An 18,795-nucleotide genomic window follows, 5' to 3' on the forward strand; every position below is an offset into this window, starting at 1 on the left:
ACTCTTCCTCTACACCTCTTCTTCCTGTTCAGAACAACCTTGATTACCCAGAGTTCATTGTTAGCGCAGCACTTGACTGTCTTGTATTCCTTTGTGATGTCAGATGTTTAAATTGCTCTTCTCAGATCAGAAACTAATTATCAGACATAAAAGACATTGTGCTAAATACGTAGAAGTCGGAGTCCTCCAAAGGGTTTTAAAGATAATTTTGTAACGCACGTCAATGGAGTGGACACTGGCCAAAACTGGCTTTACTCATGACTGAGACAAAAAGAGGAGCCAAAAGGAATATGATTAATTGAAAAAAATGTATTGTCATGTCTAAAATATTAACATCAAACCTGAAGGGAAAGGCGAGTACACCAGAAGCTGATAAATACAGACTTACTGCTGCAAAACGACACCAGAAAGCCAGAAATCTTAATTCAGTTTGAAAAAAACAAACAAACACTAAGTTGATAAAAAGATACAGGAAGTATAGAAGCACAGTCGTTTTAAGGCCATTACATAACTGCTGGTGTTTGTTCGATTTGCTGATTTAGGGTTTTTTCAGCTTTTATTTCACAACCTCACAAAGGCACAAGAGATTAAAGTAGAAATCAGGTCCATCTCCACTTAAACCATCAGGTGTTATCCAGTTACTTTGGATTCATCTCCCTATGTTTCACAGTGAAATGTCCTGTCATTAACACTTCTTGGTGAGTATTGTTTTGTAAGAGGGAACAGACAATGCTTACCATTATTTATGAGTGCGAGAAGTCCAAAACAGTATCAGAAGCAGAGCAGGATTCAGAATGACTATGACCACATTTCACAAAATGATTGTACTCTTATTAGCTGAAGTAAAAAATTAAATACTTCTGTCAAAGAATAATGCAATGAGATAACTGAAGTTGGCTGGTAAGTTGATATATAATATACAAAGCATTGATGGTTCCAACATATACGCTGACCATTCATAACAGCCACAGCCTCCTCAAAGCAACACCTGAGTCGTCATTGGTAGTTGTAGATGTACAATGTTGTGTTGAGCAAACATGGGTACTGTCAATTTAAAAGCAGAAGTCTCCCAGAGCCTCACTGGAACAGGTGAATACACAGAATGAACAGAAGATGTATGAATTATCATCACCGTCCTGAGACACTATGGTAGCAGGAGAGAACATTAAGGTTCTAATGAAGAGCCATCAGCTGGTCTGCAGTTAAAACTGAAGATGGTGAGTAAACTGAAATGTAGACATTAACAATAAAATCACAGGTGTGAGTCTTTCATTCGATAAGATGGAAACTCCCTGAATGCAGGCGGCAGATCGAGGTTCACCTTCAGGACTGCTGACTCCTCCACTGGTTGGCCATCGGCCTGCGGAGCAGCTCCTCCACATGACGGGCCACATCCATCGTGTCGTCCAGGTCAAAGTCCCCCTCTGCATCCAACATGGTGTCACTCCTGGGGGAGAGAGAGAGAGATGCCACTCTTTCATCAAACAGTATATAAAGAACCAAATCTGTAATAAAATAGGATAAAATGAACAATTATTTACCAAATAAAAATGCAAAATACCAGTTTCCAAAATACTGTTTTAATAATATACAATAGTTTTAATAGGCAGATTTTTTAAAATTAATTTCCCTGTTGGTACCTCCTTAAGGGATAAATAAAATTATATTCTGCTCTACTCTCTACTCTTTTCCATTATATTAAATGGAGTGTGTGTGTTTTGTTGGCTCCTTCAGGATCCCTTCTTCTCACAGGCCCAATAGTCCAGTGCCGTGCTCCTGAGCGAGTCCTGGTGTCACAACACCTCGGATTTTGTTTCATCACACCAGAGATGGTAACAGGAAAACATTCAAAATGTAAAAATTGCGAATATAATTTCCCCACGGGATTAATAAAGTACTATCTTAAATATTTATGCAATATTCTACTCAGCCTTCACAAAGGAACAACAGATGCAAGTTGTCTTATATTGTTCCTCCTTACTGTGGAATCTTTCTCTAGAAATGCATCAAATCATTACTGACAAAATGTGTGTTAAGTATCAAAAATTAAAGTACTCTTTCTGTGTAGCTTTTACTTCTTATCGTCAGTACACACATTCAGTAAAGCTGTGTACTTACATAGAGGGGTAGACAGCAAAACTGGTGGGGTGGTTCACAGAGGGAGAAGCTGCCTGATCCACAAATGATGGAGTTCCTCCATTGGGTTCAGGGTTTGGGGTGGTGAATCTAACAAAGACATGACACAGATGAGTGAATGGGAATAATCACGTTAGCTGTAGGAGTGACTGAAATACACTCCTGGTCAAAATGTTAAGATCACTTCAAACATTGCAAGAATTCACATTTTTCAGCATTGGATCTTAAGGTTCTAAGTCGCGCATCAAAATAAAAAAAAGGAGAAACGGGACAAAAAATTTTGAATAAACAATTTATTGCAAACAAACATTAAACTGAAATAGGCTGTTGATCAGCTGATCAAAGGTTCAAGACCACATCTAAAAAAAACCCCAAAACCCCCTTAAAAAGAAGCAAAATCTCTCAAAAAAGGACTCAGTGATTAGTAGCTGCACCATTCTTCTGAATCACCTCAAAAATGCATTTCGGCATGCTTGATAGTAGTGCTTCCAAGAGGCTTGTGGGAATGATGCTCCAAGTGGTGAGGATGGCTTCACGTGTTTGACACGTGTGTTCTAGACACTCAAAGCTGATTTTTACAGTGGAACCATGATTCATTCACTCCTCATTCAAACATGGTGATGTTAAACTGCATGTGTAGTCACAGCTGCCCTGGGGAGGCGTGGTAGCCAATCCGCACCAACAACCTCTCCGTCCGACACCGGAACAATCACACACATTCACACACCAGCGAGTCCCTCGCTGGAGGCAAGGAAAGTGTCCTCCCCCAGGACACAACGAAAGGTTGTGTCCTAGGGGAGAGGGAATCGAACCACCAATCCTACGATCATTGGTGGATCTGCTGAACCCTGGAATTACGTACTTTTATACTGCTTCATAATGTGGGATATATTATCTAAAACCACAATAAATAAATCAATCAATAAAACAATAAATCGAGTGTGTCTTTAGTAATTTTAGCAGTCTGAAAAAAATACAGAAAACTACTTACTCTGGCACGACTTGCTTGATCTGTGGTTTCACATATCCATCCACTGCTTTGGCTGCAAAAAGACACACAGCTTAAAACTTCATTTCAACCCATCTACCTCAGTGAGATAGTTTAGACAGCAGGGATTTCAGCCTGCTGCAATCTTAGTAAAAAAAAAGCACACATAAGCATTGCCAGTACATACATAGTGGTGGGGTGTAGTACTTGGCGAAGACTTCGCCTTTGGGCCGGTCAGGGTAGAGGAACATAAGGTGATTGAGGTCACTAATGCGGTCAGCCAGGGAACGGATGGTGAAGTCCTTGGTCGTGTAGGGCAAAAGATTCCAGACCAGCCTCTCAGCTAACCAAAGAGAGGAACACACAATAATTCTCATACTGTTTTTATTGGTTTTTAATAAATATCTTACACAAATGATGAAGACTTACATAATTATCAATTCATGTAAGAACATGATACAAGTTACTGTACATTTAGTAGGTGCAGATACTGATGGGAAGCAAATTTTACAAAAACAAAAAAGGAAAAAAAGGAAATGCTACATTTCAGAATGACACAAAACAGCTAAGAGGATCCTAAAAACATGTTTAACCACCTCATCGGGTTCATTCTCCCATAAGGCAAAGCCAAGAAATAAAGGTGATCATAGCTACTTAAATCCATCTCCTCCTTTCAGTCACCACCAAACACCAGACCCAGACCACATGACCATACCTGAGTGTCCAGGTGAGATTTGAAACATGTTTCACAAAATCATGAACAAAGAGGAGGAGAGGGAGAGTTAGGATTAAGTATCTTACTCAAGGATACACTGGCAATGTAGACCATCATCCCAGCAGCTGCAGACTTTTAAAAAAGCACAGCACTTTGTCACCTGCTTTGTTGGGGTTCTCTGCCACCCAGGCGATGGTGATGCCTCCAATCTCTGAGTCACTGAACCGCAGCAGAAAAGTGCCATTGGGTTTGGAAAGCAGCATATCCTGAGCCTGTTGCTTGTTCACAAAGCCTAGGATGGCCCTAGGAACAAATAGAACGAAAAGACAGTGAAACCTCTGTCGTAGCTGAAGGTATACACAAAGTCATGTTCTGTCAAAGTTTACAAAAAAGTTTGCAAAAAAAACAACAAAACTCAACTTCATATTTAATAAGAACAAAAATAAGATAAATAAGTTTCAGAAATATAAATTGTTAAAAACCACATTATGAACTATTAGACTCCTCTACAGGTTCATGTTATTCTTTATGTACTTGATGGTCAGGGTTTTTGTGATATCCTCTTGTAGCGAAGAATAGACAGGAAGCAAAGCTATTAGAAAGGTAATCCTAATGATACCGCACATTTTCGGTATCAGCTCCTAAATCATGGAATGGGCTTCTTCACTGTCGCATTTTAAATCTCTTCTTAAAACCCACCTGATTTCCCTGGCGTTTGACCATTTAGAGTGTTTTGTATAACATTTCACATTATTTTACATGTTTTGATCTGATTTTATTTCAGCTTTTAACTTATTTTAAGTTATTTTATTGTATTGTTATTTGATATTTTATTTAACTGTATTATGTTCATGGTTTTATGGCGCATCTGTTGTGTTTTTATCTAGTGACTGTGCAGCACTTTGGAAACCTTGTGTTTATTTAAATTTTGCTTTATAAATAAAGTGGATTGGATTGGATTTTGAGCCACCATTACCAGAAAAATTGCTCCATTATACAAGTTTGGTGTAATCAAATTGAGTACAAGCAAAGAATGAGTTCAAGGAGTTCAGCTTCAACACTGATATTTAGATTAGTCGTTAGCATGAGTCGTCACCCATCATTCCAGTGAGGCCTGAGATGTTTCTTCATGAGCTCCATAACTCCATCAAACCACTGCCAGAAGGTGAAGTTGCGTCCAGGTAAACTTTCCTGTACAAATAAAACATAATTCATCAGTAATTTCAGATCTACACAAGAAAGGATACTCTGAATTAGCAAAACATTATGAAAATATTATGAAAGGTTTTGTGATTCCATTGAAACATAATGCTTTGATACAACTTCATCACAAACTGTTTAGTGCACACAGCTGATAAGGGTGCGCTTTTGTGTGAGAACTGATGGAATGCTGTCAGTCTGCTGTTGTATGAGCTAGCCTCACCCTGTTGAACTGGGCCCAGGATATGGTCATACTGCGGTAGTCCTCAGGGTTGTTGCTGCAGCTTGTAAAAGCCTTCTGTGCCAAGAACACAAAGTTATCCTCTGACAGGCCTCGGCTGCTATGCATCTCTGCCTTGTACTTTATGTTGAGGGTCTCACACAGCTGGGGCCACAGGACCTTGTCTGGAACAATGAAAGGCACCCGACCCTGTGGAGATGAAATCATCAAGCATCAAGCAAGAATGGGAAAGAATTCCAATGAAAAGCTTCGACATAACACAGTGGTCAAAATGCCCCTGTGGCAACTGTTTTGCTATACGTTGCTGCCATTAAATTCTAAGTTGATGATTATGTGCAAAGGAAAATAAAGTGTCTAAATTCGAACATTAAGTATCTTGTCTTTGCTGTGTATTCAATTGAATATAAGTTGAAAAGGATTTGCAAATTATTGTACGGTATTCTGTTTTTATTTACGATTTACACAACATGCGAGCTTCACTGGTTTTGGGTTTTAGACAATGCAGCATTGAACTGAAGAAGTCTCGTGGATGAGAAGCAAAACACCTAAATCACTTTTTTTTGTTGCTCTTCTTGAGTAATTTGAATAATTCATTAACAACAGCTGACACAAGGAGATCGGTAATTTTAATGCCAAAGTACTACAGAAAAACTGTGTGCTAGAAACTAACTAACTCACCGGCTCAGCGAAGGCATTGTCCCACAGGACTGTTGCCGTGGCGTTGTTGTCCTGACTGCCGTGTACAATCACGACCACAGGCAGAGATAAAGTCTAAAGACACACAAAGAGACTGTAACGTCAGGGAGGAACAACATTTCATACCCAGAGAAATAATGTCATTATTGTTAATGTTTGAAGCTTTCCAAAGGAGACAGAGAAAAAAGCAGCAGCGAATGGCTGAGGACTAAAGAGACGCATCTTCCCAGTTGTGAACATGTTATTCACCAGTACAAAACATCAAAAGTCTGCTTTGATCACCTTGACGTGGAAGACGAGCTCATTGCCTCCGACGCTGAACTGAGACTCAAACAGAACTGTGAACTTCTCCTCCGTCACAGACTCTGCACCTCGACGATCAGAGCGCTTGATTCGCTTCAGCGACTGTAAACACAAACACACACTTCAGATACAAACCAAGAGTGACTTGTTTGTTGGCTTTCATCACATCTATTCTGATGCTTTAACATTCACTCTCATCTTGTAACTGCTACCAAAAACTGAAAAAACTCACTCTCTATAGTGACTCTTACAATGTTTACTACACGCTGACCTCACTGAGCTCCAGATCTGATTCTTCATTGTAGGAAATAATTTTCCATAGCCTCTGATACTGATAAGCCTTAGTTTTATGACAAAATTATATGATAATTCTTGTGTGATAAAACTACCATGTCATCATTCAGTTTATTATATTCTTCTGCTAATTCATTAGAATCAGGCAAATTTAATAAAAGACACACCTGATTCGCTTCAACCCACAACCATTAGCGTACAGATTTCAATTCAACCCCATCCAAAAAAATAAATTAAATCACCTAATTCTGTCAAGGACATGATGTCCTTAAGCGTAGTGGAAAAAGACGTGTACAATTATGTTGTTTATTTTTTTTATTTTGAAAAGAAGGACTTTCCAATCATAACCCCACTTAATATTAACTTTCATTATTCCACTGTAATGAAGTATTTGTTGAACAAATAAAATTTAGTTCCTTGAAGAAACAGTGCAAAAAACAAAATCTCTGAACACCTCATAGCACCTCAACAATCCTACCACTGAAACAATTCCACCATTACTATCAAATGACACTTTAAAATAGTTTAACAGAAACACATGCATCATAAAGCCAATACACCCCTCACCATGTTTCTGAAGTGTGCACTGAGGGTACCAGTGGCCTGTTGATACTCCATTACACAGTTGTTATTCAGGATTTCTCCGCTGCTTTCACTGTACACAAAAGAAAACATTTAAAAATACTCAGAATACCTATTTAAATTGGGTAATCATAATTCAACAATTACACATCATTACTACACTGGATTTATCTCTGATGGGTATTTACATAGTAATGTTGGTCAGCTTTCAAATACATTTCGCTCACGACGGGGACACACACTGTCTTATCTCTCCACATGCAAAAAAGACATTTCACCAGATCAAATGTCCTCACATGTTTGAGGCATTGAAACAAAATTGATTCTGAAATAATTTAACTGAGTGGGGGAAATGTCTTCCAATCTGGTATTTTTTGGTCTCACTAATACTGACAAATTTCTGCTATAGGACGTCTCGATTGGCTTTCCTCTGTGCAGGACTGGATTGTTCTGATAAACTCTGAAATGTTCTGCCTTCGAGTCCTAGATCATTAACATTTTGTCTTCTATCATCGAAGTGGAAATGAATTTAATTGTTGGGGATTTCCACCTTCCTGATGATGTCCCTTGGAATCCATTTCCTTTCCTTTACTGATGCTTTTCTAACTTCACATGCTAATGCTGTTTTCATCTGTGCTGCACTGTCCTTTTAATACGTATTTTAATGTAATTAAATGTATTTGCATTTATGTTTTCATCTCTGGTGTAAGGCACCTTTGGGTGTCAAGAAAAGCACCTATCAAATAAAATGAATTATTAAGATTATTAAATACCAATTTAATTGTTTGAAATAGTCATTTATTACTGAAAAAAAGCCAGTCCAAAACAGGTACTAATGCCATGTGTTCCTCACCTGTGTGTGCTCTCATTCTTCAGCAGGGCTTTGGCTTGCTGCTCACTAACAATGACAGCCTTAACTTGAGGTGGATTCATGTGGACATTAAGCTTCCCCCCCACCAGGAGACGCACTGTGGCTGCAAACTTGGTCTGGGTCTTTAATACCTGGGGCGGCTGCTTTTCAATGATGAAGGTACTGTAGTGACAAAGATAAAATAATGATGTGGTCATCCAAAGCCAGTCACAGATACGATCATAAATCATAAATACAAATACTTTGGGATGCATGATACCAGCTTACATGTGAAAGGTTGAGGGTAAGAATGACTTATTAGTGATCAGATTATTTAATGCACAATTATTTTGCATTATGGTAAAAATACACACATACATCTAGAGTTCATGTTACCGCCAGAAAGTAGTGCATCCACGGGATGCGCTTCAAGAAAAATTGTGCATCCCAAAAGTAATAACAAGGATTGAGTGTTGCAATAGTACAATATAAAAACTAAACAAACTAATAATTTCAATGATTTCATTAATAATGATGTAAACAGAGTAAAATATATATTATTTTTATCAAAATGTTATTTCCTGGTAGTCATTCTTTAAAAAAAAAAAAAACTTTTCAGACATAAAGAAAGATTTAATACAGTTTTTTCACTTTTGCTTTTCACTCAATAGTTTTCTTTGCCTTTAATTCATATATTCTCCTGTGGACACTGAACCAAGCTGACAACCTTCTCCACACACATTTTTTGTAAGCTGCACCCTCAATATTTTGTCTTGGGTGCTGACATTTAGTCGTGCCTCACCCATGGAAACAATCGCATCCATTGCCGGTACAACTGTTTGGATATTTGCTGGTTTTCGCCTGGCTTCGTTTGCATCTTCTTCCGTACTGTCCACAGTAATATCTGTATCTCTTTCTTCATTAATTTTTGGTTGTTTTTTACTCAAGAAAGTACTGGTTAACACTTGGTTTTTCTCCAACTGTTGCATCTGTTTCGGGGGCATGATGATAATGTAAGACTAACTCCTCGCTCTCTCAATGCAGTGTGCAAAACCAGCAGACGTCGTGTTGCTATGTGGTCAGTTTTAATAAGACTGAATCACGCAGGAAGTCTCATAACGAGAAATTTGCATAAAATCAAAACACAATAGTGATTTCTGGGTTCGAAATTTAAGTGGAGAAATGGATAAATTGTGAACATTTTTGATGAATGGAAGTGCATTTTTTACCAATATCATATCGCGGAAAAAGGTGGCATCAATTTATTTTATTCTAGGTATTTAAAGCTTGTGTTGTCTGATGATCGTGCGTCCCTGTTAAAAAATGTGCGTCAAGGACGCAAGGACACACACTGACGAGAACACCGTACATCATTTGATTAGTTGATGAGAACTTTGATAATGACTAGTAGAACAGGAAGAGAGCATGTTTGTGCAAGTGTGCAAGAGAAAGACTGGAACAGTGATCAAATCGTATTCACCTCTTTCGGACTGTTTAAGCATATACACTAGCAGAAAACCACAACGTCCAAACAACACTAAACAGGTCAAGTGTGGATCTAACCTGGTGACCAAAGCAGAAATGATATCAGTGATGTCAGCATTGAGTTTACTCAGCAGCTCCTCCATGGGGCCCGGCAGAGGCAGCTGCTGGGTGAGATGCTCACAGCGCCGGAGCTGTTGTCGGTTCTGCCAGATCAGGTCAGCCAGCTTCTCACACCTGGTAAACAGAGATGAGGCGATAACACCGTAAAAGAGTGGATGTAAAAGAGAAGAAAACAAAGCAGAGCGGTTCATCAATGTGAAAATTGTATTCATATACTATACGTGTCTGAATAAACCCTATGTTGCAAGGTGTCTTAAGGAACTTTATTTGTAACAAAATCCAAATATTAGCATATCTGTTGTTAAATGTCAGACAAAGGTCAATGTAAAGTAGATCACAAAGCTGAGCTACAATAAAAACAAATGTGAATGAAGATGACGCATAACATTGACAGCATAAAAACACAGAAAAGTATTAAGAAAAATAGTATTTAACTAGTCAGTAGGTTCTCAGCCATAAAGTAATCCTTGATGACAACAGCTGTAAATTTTCTTGCATACAGACTTGATAAAGTATATATTATTTATGCACACACTTGAATACAGAATTTGTTTGCAAAAATATATTTACTGCATTTATTAGGAAGAATAGCCCATGTGTATTTGTTTCTTGATTTGTCTTTCCTTGCAGTGTGTGGGCACCTGCAGCTGTTGCCAAAATCCCTACTGGTCTCAACTAAGGTTACCTGATTACATCTTTATTGTCAATTTCAATTCCTTTGTGTTATGGATGGGTTAGTGCTACCCTAATAATGTGGAAGCAGGGCAGATTACAGGAAGGCAAAGCAAGAGGAGGGCAGGTAGCACCAGGGATTGCCCAGGGAACCTCCAAACCCTGACGACTGTGTAGTCAGCAGACCAACTAGGAACGCCACTAACACCTGCTGCAAGTGTAGAAAATACATTTGCAAAGCCCACAAATCCTATCGCTGCACCTCCTGTGGATGAAGCAGTCTCTCGCTCACACACCTGCATACGTAACACACATGCTTTAATCCTAGAGCAGAATGAGGCATTGCTTTGGACACAGCACTACAAACTGACATTTAAAGGGTTAAAAACTGTGAGATAATTATAAACGGGATGGATGTTGATTAAAAGATTTATGAAAAATATAATTATGTGAAAATATTACATTTGTATGTATGAACATTTATACATTTACCATTTTTTAAAAGGATGCTTTTGTATCTTAATGCTGATTATTTGAATGCAGGGCATGAAGGTTATAATCAACTATTTAAACTTTTAATTCCATATGCTGGTTGAAATAATGAATGAGTATGTGTAAAATGTACCAGGACTGGAGAACATCCAGCGTTCCCTCATGAGAACCGCCGTTCCCAGCAAGCTGCTGCCTCCTCTTCCACTGGATGAGTTCCTCGTCCAGAATTAGAGTCTGCTGCTTCCTCAGCAGGGTCAGGGTCTTCTGGTGTTGTTCTGACAGATCCTGTAAAGACACCAGTCAGACACATACAGGCAACCATCTGTGCAGTACTGTGAAGAGTCATCCAGATCTTGGTAGATTTCTGCATTGAAAAAAAAAACTGGACAGTAAAAAAGCTTGATGACGCTTCACCACTCATCCACTGAAGATGGATTGAAAATCTTAATTTATTGATATAATTTCACTGTTAAATGCATTTTGAAACAAGTTCTTGCTTCAAAACTAGAATTAGTCTAAAATAATAGATGCAGTTTTAGTATCATAAGTACTGGTATTCAAACTAGTGTATATGGCAGAATCAAAATTGCAGAATTGTAAAAATCCAGATGATTTTTAACCCTGCAAATGAGAATGCAAAACATACTTATGGAACATGTAAATATTTTCCCGTACAATTTGTGCGTATACAAATTATATAATTATGTCTTACTTCAGAGTTACCATGTGCATGTGAATGTGTGTGTGTGTGTGTGTGTGTATTCTCACAAGCCTGTATTTCTGCAGTGTGCTGGCCTCTCGAGCGAGCCAGGCCTCTACAGTGGTCCTCTTGCTCTGCAGAGTGTTCTCCCGCTGGGAGCGCTCAGCTGGAGGCAGTGACGACAGGCTGCTCAACTGAGCTAACAGAGCAAACAGGACAACATGTAACATGTAAGGCACCCAAGGTTACATTTAAAAAAGCCCTGTCAACAGGTCTTCCTCTAAAAATGCATGTGTCAGTGTAGCACACTGGTAACTTCAACCATAGGAACAGAGTCAGTGTCTGTATTTGCCTGTGTTCACTCGTGTGGGTATGCTTTACCCTGGATACGCAAGTTCTCCTGGTACTGAATGATGAAGTACTCCTGGCTGTGCTGCAGCTTTCTAAGTTCATTCTCAGCCTCCTGTGTCGCCAGGCGCAGCTCCTCAAAGGTCTGGTTGATCTGCTGGTGCCGCTGCGACAGGCTGTCCATAGCCTGCACTGCACCCCCAGAGCTGTCCTACAAAAGACAATTACAAATATCCAGATGTTTCCATCTGCTCATCTATGCACCTTTTGTCTCTTTATCGTGGTCATGTTCATGTCATGATCATGTGCATTGTACTGTTCACCAGTGATGGCCACACGCATTTCTTCTCTCTTCAAAATATGGTAGTTTCAGAGGATATTCCAAACGGATAGATAGACTTAGCACTGACGCTGCTAAAAGACGGGGGTCATAAACAACACACTCTCCTTCAATCTGGTTTGACTGATTGGATCTCAAATGCATTCTCACTCCATCTTGGATGTATTCTTTATACGAAAAGCTGCCCACTGGTCATAGCAGGTGTGAACACAGCCGAAGACACATGAACAACCTTCACACTTACATTGGTAGCTTCTTCAACCAGCCTCTGCTCTGACTGCAGAATGTGTTTTATGCAGCGCACCAGCTCCAACGGACAGCGGTCATACGTGCTCTGCAAAGAAACCACACACACACAAACACAGTCATTCATAGGATTTTTCTCTCAATGTGACACCAATAATCTGGCCACTGTTGACTTAAATTTAATATATCTGCCTAAATTTATTTAATTTTTTTAAATTAAAATTTAAAAGGAAAAAAAAGGGGCAGCAGCTCAGTCCACTACGGTAAGTCTTGGACTGGAGGGTCCCTCCTGAATCACTCCTACCTCTAACAGTCCATCATGTGTCTACTGCTTTGAAGAAATGCTGACTATATTTTAAAAAATGATGCAAAAATATGGTGATAGGAGGTAGCATAAGGTCAAAATCTTCCTTCTGCACAACAGCAAAAAAACTAAAATCTAAGTACTGTGTAAAATCATAATCACAGAGACACCTGTCAAATGAGGCAAACAAAACAGACAGCAACGCGACAAAAAGGGAAAATGTAGGGTTGTGGAAGTATTGTGACGGCAGAAACTGTCATTTCATAACTCAGAAAATCATATTTCAGCATCACAATTATTATTATGATTTGTGCCTACAAACACTGGTAATGAAAAGGATATACCACTGTAGAGTTAATAAAATACCTAATATAGACAGACTATTTTATGTATTTACCCAAAGGAAATTGCATATACCAACACTCACATACAGTGATGTGAAAAAAGTGTTTGCCACTTTCATGAGTTCTTAGATTTTTCCATGTTTGTTAAACTTAAATATTTGTTTCAGATCATCAGACAAAATTTAATATTAGTCAAAAAACACCAGTGAACACAAAATGTAGTTTTTAAATGAAGGTTTTTATTAATAACTCACTGGCTGCCATTGGCATCTATACTGTCAGTAAAAATCAGGCTTTTAATCATGGAATTTAGTGTAATGTCAACTGATCCAGTTAGGGGGCAGCATCAACAGGATCAGCGTGTAAAAGCGGAGGAGCAGGAAGTTGTTGAGGAGGAAGATGGAGCGTGACAAAAAGATGGAGAGTTTGCATCAGCTAACAATTTTGGAAAGTATGTGCATGTCAGAGCACCCCCCCGAGCACACATGGTGTCACTCTGAGACAAAGAACCTCGCAATCAGTTAAGAAATGAAAGAAAACACTGATATATGTTTGGCGCATCAGAGAAAATCAAGACATTGATGCCTGATTAACTGTGTTAAACTGTCTCAACACAAAGTTCCAGTCGTTGGTGAAACTAGCTGAAGCATGGAACCGTATTTTTTGGTCTTTAAGCAGCTGAATGGTACCTTCAGCTGGTTGGCATGGTGGCCCAACTTGATCTTAAGCAGAAACCCATCCTCTCCTCCCTGAACCTGGGCTTTTCTCTGCAACTCTGCCACCAGATTATCCAGTAGGTGCTTGGCTTTGGCCTCCTCTGCTGGATTGTCCAACTCCACAGAATCCCTGAGGAAGGACGAAATACGTGTTTAGATGTTAAATGAATACAGAGGCAGGATATCTGCATAGGTTCTCATTTACCCAAGTCAAGGTTCTCCAAAGCTGTTTAAATCAATCCACTGGACTTTAAGAAAGTTCCTTGAAAACGTTTCACCTCTCATCCAAGAGGCTTCTTCAGTTCTACTGTTGGTTGGTCTTGTCCCAGCTAATTAACCCTGTGAGGTGTGGCCAGTGCTGTTCACATTCCAAAAGGAGGGAGAGTTCTTTTTTACCACTGTGAAAAGTTCCTGCCTGTGTCTCATTTTCAGGGTGACTGTGGCTATAGCAAAGCAACACAATGTTGGTACCATACTACCTACCCATGGGGCAGTGCAGTAAGAGCAGAAAAAGCTCATGAGTTAAAGGCAGGGTTGTGCCAACAGCAGTCTTTTTCCACAAGATCAGTGAAAAACTCCCAAAAAGCAAACAAAGGCATTTTCAGATAGGGAGGTTTTCAAAGAAACAACGATGATAATTACAAAAACTGCTTACAGAAAAGTCGAGGAATATGGATGTAATGTCCGGATGTGTATCGGTGAGGCATGTTCTGTGTTTGTTCTTGATAAAGTTTGTTTCAGAAAAGACGGATTCACAAAGATAAGTTGAACCAAACAGTCTAGAAACCTTCAGAGCTGCTGTGCACACAACTTTTCTGGGTCAACAAGGCACCAAACTTTTGGAGCAGCCTGACACACTTTGAGGCGGGGTCCACTCTCTCCAATGTCCAACTGGGGTATCAACAATGGTCAGAAGAGTGTCGGATATCTCCGGAAACTTGGCCGATCAGCTGGACCGGGATCTTGCGAAGTTCAGGTGATTCTTCATCCCTGTGGACAGCAGCGGTAAATCAGAGCTGATGGTCTCTATCCGCATGGTATTTGAAGAATTCTCAACAAAAGAAAAACTCCTGACACTCCTTCCCTTAAAGACAACTACAAGGAGAATCAACATCTATAATGCACTGAAGGACGTTTTTGCAGAGAAAAAGTACTTCTTGGAGAAGTTGGTAGCGGTAACTGCAGACGGGGCTCCTGCTACGATCGCCTGACATACAGGATTCATCGCTCACTGTAAAGGTGACCCGGACTTCCCAAACTTCATGAATCACCACTGCATCATTCGCCAGCAGGAGTTAGGTGCAAAGATGATTTGACTTATGTGCAAAGATGATATGACTTTGGCACATCATGACCGTCGTAATGATCATAAACAGCATCACCTCCAGAGCTAACAGCACAGAACATTCAAGGTACGATCGAAGGAGACGTCAGCTGAACACGGTGACCGGTGGCTACACATAGAAATCCAACGGCTCAGCAGAGGATGAGTTTTGAGTTTTTTTCCCACTTTTGGCTGAAGTCAAAGAGTTTGTGAAGCCCAAAGGCAAAGACACCTCACTGAGTGGACACTTGATCTCACTTTTTTTTTTTAAAAGATATTTTTATTAAAGCATTTATTAATTTCACACAACATAGAATTTTAAGCAAAGTGAAATTGTGTATATAGGAATATAATATTAAAACAAAACAAAATCAAGAACCCATATTCCCCATCCCCCACAACTTGAAAAAAATAAATAAATAAAAATAGAAAACAGATTAAAAAGAAAAATACTAAATTAAATTAAACATTGCTCTTTAACAGACAGACATTACTGGGAAACTGAACCATTTGAAATGTGAGCTCCTCAGTTAAGGTAAGACTGTTGTAGACATGATAAGTGTTTTAAATGCATTTAAAGCCCAGATAAACATTTTCTCTGTGTATTTACAGAGAAAATGGTGCTGCCCTTTCCGTCTGTGCAGACGGTGCTGAAATACAATGCTTCTGCATCCAAGACATTTGAAAAGTTGCAGGAAAGTACTCTGAAGTCATAAATAGACTTGGACAAGAGTTTGAGAACAGGTTTATGACCTCGATCAGCTTGAGCCATTAGTGTCGTTCATATCCACTCCTTTCCTGTGAACTCAACATGCATTGCTGAGCAACTAAGAAATTATAACATTGCAAAATGACCTCCACCTCAAAGTGTATCAGGCTGCACCAAATGTTTAGTGCCATGTTGACAGAAAAGTACAGAGTTGTGTGCACAGCAGCTCTGAAGGTTTCTAGGCTGTTTGGTTCAACTTATCTTTGTGAATCAGTCTTTTCTGAAACAAACTTCATAAAGAACAAACACAGAACACGCCTCACTGATGCACATCTGCAAGACTCAAGAGTTGCAGTTTCAGGTTACACACCAGATTACAATACACTGGTGAACAGCTTGAAATGCCAGAGTTCCCACAAACAGGCAAAAAACAAATAAACAAAAACAATTCCAGATGTTCTCAGTGGAAACATGGAAAAGTTGAACTCAGTTATTGAAAAATCTTGACAAATGTGTTTGTTAAACGTTAGATATGATAACTTTGTTAAAAATGTTGCTGATTTGGTGATGAAGTCAGTTAAATCTTGAAGTCAATTGTTGCATGTTTCGTATATTTGTATGTATGTATTTGTTAAAAAATTGTTAGTGGCTATTGAAAGTGTAGAAGTGATCATTTGAAAATGTAACTACTTTCAGAGATTCATAAAAATAAAGTGTTTCAAATTCATATTTATGCTTCCTTGTTGTTAAATCATTGTTTATTACTGTGACAAATCAATAACATGATCAGTGTCTTCACATAGATGAATGTTTATAGTAATTATTAATTATACAGTAATATAAAACTAAAGGTAAATGTGAGCACATGTGTTATTTCAGGACTGTGTGTCAAACTGGTAGCCCCAGTCATTTCTGCTGTTTCTCAGGGCAATTGGTTATCCCCAACGCTAACCATCATCTAACCTAAATACCATTTGATCAGATTTCAGGAAATTCAGTGTGTACATTTATTGCTAGACGGACGCATCCAGTCCTGTTCTTGAAAATTAAGTCGTGCCTTCATCCATCTACCCTCTGATTGTCTTCTGAAATGTTCTTTCAGAAGTTTCTCAGACTCAACAGCAATAAAACAAAGGTTCTCATCACTGAAACCAAAGCAACTCTGGACAAATCCATTTCATTTCTTACTGTCTACGTGAGCTGCTGTTCTGTGATTGGCTGATTGTAAATTTACATTAATAACAGGTGTGTCCATTAAAATGAGAAAATGATCAATCGAAAAATCATCAGAAACTTCACCCTTCCATCAAATATCAACAATGATAGGCGCCCATCCCCACCACCCCTCCAATTGCCAGATTTGAATCATATTTGAATTTAACTTATAGCAGATTTTACAGTGTTATTTATAATCAACTAAAAATCCATTTCTTACCAGCACTGGGTCTCAATCCACTGGGCCAGGTAGTGCCTCACTTCTATTGGGAAGTGCTGGCCGTACAGCGCCTGCATTTGGTGCAGGGCATCACCCTGAAGCTGCTGGGCTTGGATCCACATCGCCATGATGCTGCTGACAGAGGGAAGATGCTATGAGACAGATCAGGAGCTGAAGTCTTACTGAGCCTATATTTGTGTTAAACTAACCTAAGAACCTGAAAAGTGATAATAACGAGATAATCCATTCAGATATGAATCTGAATGGATTATATCTATAGGAGCCATCAAACATACAGTAATTACTACACGTTCATATCCAAAAATTAAATAAAGAATGACCTTTATTGCGACAATTTCGTTTTTACCTATTTATTATAGTACTTTAAAGAGCTAAATAGACGACAGAAGCATTGTGGTAACAACCAAAGTGCTGGTTGGAGCTACCTGTTGGTTTATTTTTTAGAACTCTGTTCCAACACATCCTAACAGCAGCGCAGCGGCCTACATCAGCATCAACACGCGTGTGCTGAACGGATCCCCTATTATAGTCAATTTTAGATTTAATTTGAATTAAAAAAACTTATAAAAGTTGTGTAGTGATTAACTGACGTCCCTTCAATAACACTTGTGACATTATTCTCCGTGTGTGTGAAGTGTTGGTGTGACCCCCTGGAGCACAACCAAGTTAGCGCGTCAGCCCCACACCGGAAGTCCACTCCAACAAGTTGGACACATAGCTCTGCTTGCTAACATGCTAACAATGTTTTAGCGAATAGAGACGACATGCACCACACTAACAACAACTGGATCCCCCCGTTACTGCTGAACGGCTCCACACACGCCCGGTCGAGCGTCGTTACATTAAACTGGATAACTCTTGTTAGTTGGCTAGCAAAGCTAAGCTAGCTCGCATTTAGCCCAAACTTCACGAACAGCAACTTCTACTCACCGCTTCAGGGATTTCAGCGCACATGAAAGAAAAACCACGAACAAGCAGCGGAGCACACACACATTTCACGCCTGACAGCTGAGCGGACCTGCACATCACATTTCTGAAAGCGTTTTGGGTTTTTCCAGCAGCTCCAGCTGCTAAGCGTCAAGCTAATCCGGAGAACATCGCCAACTTCCGGTCTGCAATTTCAAAACAAAAGTCTAAAACCTTCTAAAAAGAATTAAAACCACTAATTCTGTACTTTGAAGCTGCTGTATTTTGAAGCCCGTTTACTATACGGTATCTGCGATTAGCCACCAAACTGAAATGTTACTAACAGTTGTAAATATATTTTATTTATGCAAAGAATGTAGCGTTAGCTTCAGATATTCTTTTTTTCCGCTGACAGCCACACCCCAATGAGGATAAATGACAGCCAGAAAAAAAAAAAACTCAAAATATCCGGTTTCTTATTTCTAATTTGTATTCGAATTCACATTTGACACTTAATTTTTAAATTTATAATGGGTTGGTACCAATGACCTTTGATACTGAACACCTCCTGCTCCTCGACATACACTATGTATGTATGTATGTATGTATGTATGTATGTATGTATGTA

The 18,795-nt window shown here is 39.2% G+C and overlaps 1 protein-coding gene across 3 annotated transcripts; it reads right to left on the reverse strand.

The window, feature by feature from the left end:
- Positions 1–289: 289 nt before the first annotated feature.
- On the reverse strand, positions 290–18,377 carry LOC137588436 (signal transducer and activator of transcription 5B-like). 3 transcript variants are annotated; one of them, XM_068305532.1, is made up of 20 exons: positions 18,192–18,377; positions 17,241–17,375; positions 13,746–13,902; positions 12,407–12,496; positions 11,856–12,033; positions 11,543–11,673; positions 10,908–11,059; positions 9,569–9,724; positions 8,009–8,188; positions 7,141–7,228; positions 6,259–6,381; positions 5,959–6,051; positions 5,263–5,469; positions 4,936–5,030; positions 4,000–4,142; positions 3,312–3,467; positions 3,128–3,179; positions 2,119–2,226; positions 1,322–1,447; positions 290–1,226 (listed from the first exon to the last, which is right to left on the reverse strand). In XM_068305532.1, exons 2-19 carry the CDS (start codon positions 17,366–17,368, stop codon positions 1,324–1,326), a joined length of 2,361 nt encoding a protein of 786 aa, XP_068161633.1. In that variant the 5' UTR covers positions 17,369–17,375; positions 18,192–18,377; the 3' UTR covers positions 290–1,226; positions 1,322–1,323. The 3 variants fall into 3 exon arrangements, with proteins under 3 accessions (XP_068161633.1, XP_068161631.1, XP_068161630.1); XM_068305530.1 differs by having other exon boundaries at positions 290–1,447; positions 17,241–17,372; XM_068305529.1 differs by having other exon boundaries at positions 290–1,447.
- Positions 18,378–18,795: the final 418 nt, after the last annotated feature.

This window comes from Antennarius striatus, chromosome 21, assembly GCF_040054535.1.
Source record: "Antennarius striatus isolate MH-2024 chromosome 21, ASM4005453v1, whole genome shotgun sequence".
NCBI classification, from domain to species: Eukaryota; Metazoa; Chordata; class Actinopteri; order Lophiiformes; family Antennariidae; genus Antennarius; species Antennarius striatus.

Bases quoted from the DNA above. Each gene is read 5' to 3' on its own strand.
- LOC137588436 (XM_068305530.1), bottom strand. From the start codon at position 17,368: ATGGCGATGTGGATCCAAGCCCAGCAGCTTCAGGGTGATGCCCTGCAC. The intron at 13,903-17,240 runs GTAAGAAATGGA...GTCCTTCCTCAG, and splicing joins TGGATTGAGACCCAGTGCTG to GGATTCTGTGGAGTTGGACA. The intron at 9,725-10,907 runs GTACATTTTACA...TCTGTTTACCAG, and splicing joins CTGGATGTTCTCCAGTCCTG to GTGTGAGAAGCTGGCTGACC.